Source organism: Chelon labrosus (assembly GCF_963514085.1).
Source record: "Chelon labrosus genome assembly, chromosome: 21".
NCBI classification, from domain to species: domain Eukaryota; kingdom Metazoa; phylum Chordata; class Actinopteri; order Mugiliformes; family Mugilidae; genus Chelon; species Chelon labrosus.
The window spans coordinates 4,094,996-4,102,854 of record NC_140354.1 but is presented as its reverse complement, the minus strand read 5'-3'; the positions used below and the strand labels follow the sequence as shown (position 1 = coordinate 4,102,854).

The following is a 7,859-nucleotide window of genomic DNA, read 5'->3' as shown; positions in this document are numbered from 1 at the left end:
GAAGCCGACTCTCAATTCAGCGTTTAGGACGCTTCCGTCACTGCTCTGAGCCAATAGGATCGAGAGAGGTTTAAAGACGTACGGCGCACGCGGTGGTTCCTCACTTCCTGGTTGAAGATGGCGGATGAGAATGAGACAGCACCGCTGCCGGAGAAAGAAGATGTAGAGGACCACGGACACTGCAGCGACTGTGAAAATGAGGAGCACCACTTTGACGATGGGTAAGGAGGCAGGTTTACACGCACGGCGGTGAAAAATGTGTCACGTAGCTGTATAATTCAGCAAAGCAAATGCACACTAAAGCCTGTCGAGCACTCGGAGATAGACAGCCATCCTTGGGTACTGGCCAGCCCACTTGCTCTCATCCTATTGGTTAGAAACACCGTTTGCCTGTCAGTTGTCTCATCTGATTGGTGTAGGGTGCGTGCTGCTGCTAAGGTAGGCGGGTTTTAGTGTCGCTTACCTTTAGCTCCGATAGCAAGGCGTAGTATGGGGGTTGAGGAAAACCAAAGTGCGCTTGAAAGCCAATCTTTAAATAAAATACGACATGTTATGTCACGCTTGCAACTTGCAAGCCCTCTTTTTATCAAGTTGGCAGCTTCATGTAGTATTCGCATAACGTTATTGGCTGTCTGTTACAGATGCAATTCATGTCAAGCTTGTTAGCTTGCATGCTAACGTAGCTGTCAAACCCCTTTTGTCCATGAATACGATACAAAATCAAAAGTGAAACAAGCACAACGTGGATGTTGTTGCTCAATCATCTTGAACTTGATTTATTAATCTGGTAGCCTTGCTGACTGGGGAGAGCGTGGAGATTTCAATCCCCCCCCTTTAATCACAGAAATATGTAAGATCCTGAGGGAGCATAGCCCTGATGAGCTCTTAACAGCAAATAGGCTTTGATGAAAATCCTGCATAGCTTGACATTGGCTTTTCTTAATGTTTACCAAGCGGTTACACAAATGAAAGGAATATTAGCCTGCAAGTTCTGAGGCGTGTACTCAATTCAGTTGCGTTTTCTCTTTATTCAGGCAAATGGAGTGAATGAAGTTGTTCTGTCAGGCTATGGTCCAGAATTGATATGGTCTCAGTGTCTGCTTGTGCCCCTTCTTAAGTTATAACATAATTTGAACACATGATAACGAGTTGCAAGACCACAGACAAAATTGACCTTTTTTTAGATTGCTTAGTATGAGATATTTGTGGAGTGAAGTGAAAATGCAGAAATTTGGGAAAAGAATACATTTTGTCACAGAAAACTACTGTCATCAGTTACCATAGCTGCAAGAGAAAAGGGCTGAGCCCATTTATTAACTGAAGCCAAGCAAATATGAGCTTCACTTTTTTAGCCAGTAGCATGTTATCCCTCCCAACCAAACGCAGAAACAAAGAACGGTTCTGGCTGTTCCCTGCCCTATTCTGTTGAAATGGAAGCCTGGAGAACAAACTATTGAACGTTGTGTCAACCATTGTCCTGGTCACATACTGACCTCTTCTGCCTTCACATACACACGCGTAGATACTACAGACTTCTCTTCCAGAGGTCATGTGATTGGCCATCTGTGCTGGTGTTACAAATACAGGCCACTGCTTGGCCTCTCTCCTCTCTTGGACACTAATGGGATTACCCCCTGTAAGTATGCTGTCTTACTTAGGCCAAAGGATGAGATGTACGGAAGTGTGGCTTCTCGGGTTCAAACTGATCAAAAACTTGAGAAGATAACTTGTGAGGTTTTGAAGGACAATCTATGAATCCCTTTAGTTCTGTATGCCTTTGGTTCTTGTACTAGCAAACAGCTGATACTGATTATGAAGTCACGGGTCATAAAGTCACAAGAAACTTGACTGTTTGTTGTGACTTTATGACATGTTTTTTTTTTTTTTTTGTGAGCTGACTTGTTCTTACCTGCCTTAGAGCTACACCTGACTCTCAGTTTAAACAAGCAGCCACGTTAGTCTGTTGGCGAGAGGAGGATCTTAACCTCATTTAGCTTTCCCAACAAACACAGATGTTGTACCACTGTGTAATATGAAACTGAGTGAATTAAGCTTTTATTTTTAGGAGTTTGGGATCCAGGATTCAAACACATGGAGGTGTAATTATTGGCTTACAATTGAATGCATTTACTGTTTGTCTTATATTATTGAAAACTGGAAATCTGTAGTTTTTGGATTGGCTTTCAAGAGAAAACATGGCATTTAAAGATGTCACCTAGGACTCTGGAAACACTCATGAGCATTTAGTCGGTGTCGATAAGTCCAGAAGATGGCTGCAGCTTCGTATGTGTTTAAAGTATATGCTACTCTGGGGTGGTCTGATACATATATTAATACTTAGGCTCATTAACATGGGAATTCTTTTAACACAAAACTAAGTAACATAGCTTTAACAATCTTTATTTGCTTTAACAATTTATAACTCAGTTTAAAAGAATGTCCAGTTAGATTAAAAAAAAAAAATCCTTTGGGATAGAAGTTTAAAACTGATATTATGCCATCTATTTCTGTCTTGTTCCAGTGACAGGGGCCTGGGTGATGACACTGGCGCCAAGAAGAAGAAAAAGAAGCAGAAAAAGAAGAAGAAATCTGGTGCCACAGAACCTGCTCAGGACCCCCTTGCCAAGGTTTGTAATATACAGGGGTGCTTCAAAGTGGAGCACACGTTGTATATTTTATATACAACATGTTTTGTAGTGGGAGCTTAGTTTTGGTTTATTTAATATTGTTATTTTTTTTTCTCTGTGCTCATCTTATTTTAATTAAATACTTGATCATTAACTTTCCAAATAGGTGAATTCATTGCCAGCTGATAAGCTACAGGAGATCCAGAAGGCCATCGAGCTGTTCTCTGTTGGCCAAGGTCCAGCCAAAACCATGGAGGAGGCGACTCGGAGGAGTTACCAGTTCTGGGATACGCAACCTGTGCCCAAGCTAGGTAGGATCTATGTCATTGCTTTCAGAGATTACAGGTTTTTGAGCCACACACCACAAACTCTTTATATTTACTTTATTTTAGGGGAGACTGTGACATCACACGGCTCCATTGAACCTGACAAAGACCATATTCGAGAGGAGCCATACAGCCTCCCACAGGGCTTCAGCTGGGATACCCTCGACTTGGGGGATGCTGCTGTGGTAAGACGGTGTATAAACACACACATTCATATTGCTGATGTGCTTGAGAGATGTATCTTTCTGGAACAGTGTCCTGGACTCTTAAGTTATCTTTCCTTTATTTTGTCAAAAAGCTAGAACAGGGGTGCCCATACTTTTTTTGGCTTGCGAGCTACTTTTACAATAACCAAGTCAAAGTGATCTACCTACATATAATATACACCCTACCCTAAGTCATATTAATTGTTTCTAAAGTGTTAAGAGCTCTATCCATCTTTGTTTTTATTTTTCTAAGAAGAAACAATGTTGCACTGTCCCTTTAAGAAAGATGGTAGTCTTGAGTTGTTGTTGATGTTGTGCATGGGTGTGTATGTGTGCTGCTGAACTGAGGGCATGTTGCAATAAAAAGTAAAAAAAAAAAGGATGAAAGTTTGCCATGCTGTTTGTTCTGGAGGTGCAACAGATGAAGGATAGACTAAAAACATTTTTTCCAATGGCACGCGATCTACTCGCACTACCTTCGTGGTCTACCAGTTGATCGGATCGACTTATTGGGCAACCCAGAGCTAGAACAGGTCCTTCATTCACTGGTGTCCTCTTATGAGTTGTCCTTATTTGACAGTTTTTGTTAGAGTACCGACGTACTATAAAGACTACAAGTAGCTTTATTAAAACTAAGGATATGACATCAAAATCTTCAGTTATAATATAACATTGGTCTCTTAACTGTGGGTGTATTATCAGAAAAAAAGTGGACACACATACCCAGGAGTGATCAAGAACAGGTTTGATTGGAAGAGCATTAGTGTGTTTGTGAAATAAACATACACATCAGCCCATAGATTTTTATTGAAGGACTTAATTAACTTTATCTTGGTGTGATTTAAATAATTGTATATTTCAGTAAATCTGTTTTTGGGTCACAGTTACAGTATTACTGTATAAGATAATAAAGTGATGACCTTGTCTCTAATGCTGTCTTTTTTCTCTCTAAATCCAGCTCAAAGAGCTCTACACCCTTCTGAATGAGAACTATGTGGAAGATGATGACAACATGTTCAGATTTGACTACTCTCCTGAGTTCCTGCTCTGGTAACTTCTCAGAACTTCACCTTTTCAGTTTTACACCTGCTTATGATGTTAAATTTAAATGCTAAACATTTTAAATATATTTGGTCCAGTAAATACTTCTTACAGAGTACTCTGTTGCTTTTGACTTTCTCAGGGCTCTGCGGCCCCCTGGCTGGTTGCCTCAGTGGCATTGTGGAGTGAGGGTTAACTCCAACCAGAAGTTGGTTGGCTTCATCAGTGCTATTCCTGCCACCATCCAGATCTATGACATGTAAGTAGGCCCAGACTAGGATTAATAAAAGTCTCTGATTAGTTTTTATTGTCAAGGTTACACCACAGCCTTTGTGAGTCTGATCACAATTGATAAATATTATCAAATTAGTAGACTGAAAAATAACTTAAAAAATTATACTGAAATTGTGAAACTGCTGGAATTTTCATTGCAAATTGGTATCTCTAAAATATAAAAATGTAATATGCTGTGATTAGAAATGTAAATAGTATCCAGTATTTATTCTCACCGTTTTGACATAACTGTTTTTCTTTGGTTTCAGAGACAAGAAAATGGTTGAGATTAATTTCCTCTGCGTCCACAAGAAGCTTCGCTCCAAACGAGTCGCTCCAGTTCTGATCAGAGAGATCACCAGACGGGTCAACCTGCAGGGCATCTTCCAGGCGGTGTACACTGCTGGAGTGGTACTGCCCAAACCTGTGGGCACATGCAGGTGGGTCTGACGGAGACAAACACTCTTTCTTCTTAACAGCTTTATTGTTACTTACTTTAATATTTTAATATTTCCTTACCCAGGTATTGGCATCGCTCTTTGAACCCACGCAAACTAATCGAGGTGAAGTTCTCCCATCTGAGCAGGAACATGACTATGCAGCGCACCATGAAGCTGTACCGCTTGCCTGAGGTTGGTGAAAATGCACACATTTTACAACTATCAAGTTAGAAAGGACCTTTTCTTCCAGTGTGTCTTTAATCTCCTCTTACCTGTTTTTGCTCTGTTAGGCCCCCAAGACTTCTGGTCTGCGGCCGATGACCAAGAAGGATGTGCCTGTGGTGCATCGCCTGCTCCGTGAGTACTTGAGCCAGTTCAACCTGGCGCCCGTCATGAACCAGGAAGAGGTGGCACACTGGCTGCTGCCTCGGGAGAACATTATCGACACTTACCTGGTGGAGGTAAAGAATAGTCCAGAGAAAGTCTGAGCAGAGACAGTCCTTTTAGACTGTTGCACAGAAAAGCACTGTAAGGGTTATGTTGTCCTCTTGACAGAACGACGGCAAAGTGACGGATTTCCTGAGTTTCTACACACTGCCCTCTACTATTATGAATCACCCTGTGCACCGCAGTCTAAAAGCAGCGTACTCCTTCTACAATGTGCACACCACCACCCCACTGCTCGACCTGATGTCTGATGCCCTCATCCTGGCCAAATCGGTGAGTGTTCCTGCTTTTTAAAGGATGTGTATTGCTAAGATGTTCAGTCACAGGAAGCTAATGTTCTTTTTGCTTGTTATCTCTCTATCCAGAAAGGATTTGATGTCTTTAATGCACTGGATCTAATGGAAAACAAGACTTTCTTGGAGAAACTTAAGTTTGGCATCGGTGACGGGAATCTACAGTATTACCTGTACAATTGGAAGTGTCCCAGCATGGGGTCAGAAAAGGTGCAAGATGAATTATTTTTATGATGGCGCTTTCACAATGTCATGGTATCTGCTGTGCTTGAATTAATTTACGAAGAGACTTTGGAAGGATTTCAGCAGTCTTTAGTTCAATTTACAGAAGACATCATGCCCGACAAAGACGACACTGTTGTTCTGCCTATTGTATGGAATAACAGTTATTCTTGACGTTATACTACCTGCAATTTTTCTATTATATCTTTGTCATTTGGCTAGTTATGTATGGCATTGCAGTCATCTTGAGAAGTCTTGAGTTTGACGTGGTGAATGATGGAGAAAACCCCTGATGACTTTTCTCCTAATGGTTGCTCTGCTTCTTTCTCAGGTCGGGTTGGTTCTGCAGTGACGTCCTTTAAAGCCCTAAGCAACAGGCCAAGAGACCACACTGACCACCTGACAGATGGACTGATGACTTCCTGCTTTAGGAAAGGAAACCCACCGCCCATTTTTACTTTTTGACCTTTTGAACTTTGACCTGCACTACTGCTGCCAGGCAGGGAGGCAAGAAGAGTATTCAGCTCTTCCTCCTCCCTCGATCACACGGACCTTAAGCCATTGTAGTTACCATCCAAAACAACTGTATTACATCTGAAAGCTGTCTTGATTGTACCAAACACACTTACACACAAGAACAGTTGGTACAGATTTCCGGATACCAAACACTCGCTGTTGGCATACCCACACAACATACAATACATGTAAATATGTCAAACATCAGAGCTGCGGATTATGTCCTAACACCTACAGACTAGAACCTGCTGTTTAATTTTAATCCTAAATGTTGGAAGTTCTTTTTGCAATTAAAAAAAATCTGTCATCCTTAAGTTTTAGAGATAAAAAAGGAAAATGATCAAAAAATATTTTAAATGAGGAAAAGGCTCAAAAAGATGAGGTAATAAATACCAAAAGTGGACACAAGCAAAAGGGCTTCTGTTAAGAGTTTTCTTGTCATGCTAGACAATGTGTCTTTTCTTATTTTGCTCATCACCTTCTGTTCTAGCTGTCATGGAGAGTTTACGTTCATCTTCTGGAGTCCCTCTCATTTATATCGGCTTTCATCAACCTCCTCCCCAGCTTACTGCACTAACAAAAGAAACCTTAAAACAGAATGATAAGGTAAAGGTTGGAGACAAAAAAACTTTTAATAAGGTTGGACTGCTTCAGGCAGCCTGACTGCATTCTACCATGTTGACTGGACACATTTATCAGCAGGGATAAGATTTATTATAACAGATCTTGATGTAATTGACCCTCAGTTGCATTGTCCATTCTTATGATCCCACTGACTTTGACGTACATTCCCAAAAACTCAAGGGCTCAGGGGAAAATCAGAAATCCAAAGGACACGAGGTCTCTCTTTTTAAAAAGGCTTTTTGAGCTCATCAAGTCTTAATGGAATCATACAGGACGAATTTATGGAATAAAAACAACAAACCATATAGTAACTTAAACAGTTGGCAGCATGTTTGATTATTTGCTGTATACATGCATGATCATGGTGGGTTTTGATGAAAATAACATCACTAATAACATGCAACAAGCCCATGTGAAATATTTCACCCTGTTCAGCATATTGAGTCTACGCTGATCATGCAGGTGCCATCAGTTCAAGTAGGTTAGGGTTCTAGGTGGATGGTAGAGCTGGAGCTGTGAGCAGCAGCCTGGACAATGGGGAAATGTCCCAAATGAAGTGTTTCTTATGTATAATGTTGGTTCTATTTTCGAACAGTGGTTTAAAAAAAAAAAATGGATCCGCGGTGATGATGCAGGAAGTGAATGTGAAGATGCAAGTTGAAGATGTTTTTGTTTTTCTTTTGAGAAAATAAAAATAAAATCTAGAAGTTACTGTGAGGTGTTTGAATACGTTTTGTCAGAGGAGGTAATATCTGAAAGTCAAGTTAAATAACATGACTTTGTATTCCCTCAGTACAGTATTCTACAAAAAGAAATACTAATATTAAACTTCAAAATTGTGCGA

General features: G+C 40.6%; 1 protein-coding gene across 1 annotated transcript; it reads left to right on the top strand.

Annotated features, from left to right (window-relative positions):
* The first annotated feature begins 115 nt into the window (after window positions 1-115).
* LOC311506039 (glycylpeptide N-tetradecanoyltransferase 1-like) lies at window positions 116-7,739 on the top strand. Its single transcript, XM_084569904.1, has 12 exons — window positions 116-221; window positions 2,522-2,627; window positions 2,794-2,938; window positions 3,020-3,138; window positions 4,118-4,209; window positions 4,343-4,459; window positions 4,743-4,913; window positions 4,997-5,105; window positions 5,204-5,374; window positions 5,469-5,633; window positions 5,726-5,863; window positions 6,207-7,739. The coding sequence occupies exons 1-12, from the start codon at window positions 118-120 to the stop codon at window positions 6,225-6,227; spliced, it is 1,458 nt and encodes a 485-aa protein (XP_084426030.1). The 5' UTR covers window positions 116-117; the 3' UTR covers window positions 6,228-7,739.
* The last annotated feature ends 120 nt before the right edge of the window (window positions 7,740-7,859 follow it).

Bases quoted from the DNA above. Each gene is read 5' to 3' on its own strand.
- LOC311506039 (XM_084569904.1), top strand. From the start codon at position 118: ATGGCGGATGAGAATGAGACAGCACCGCTGCCGGAGAAAGAAGATGTA. The intron at 4,914-4,996 runs GTGGGTCTGACG...TTCCTTACCCAG, and splicing joins AAACCTGTGGGCACATGCAG to GTATTGGCATCGCTCTTTGA. The intron at 5,375-5,468 runs GTAAAGAATAGT...TCCTCTTGACAG, and splicing joins TCGACACTTACCTGGTGGAG to AACGACGGCAAAGTGACGGA.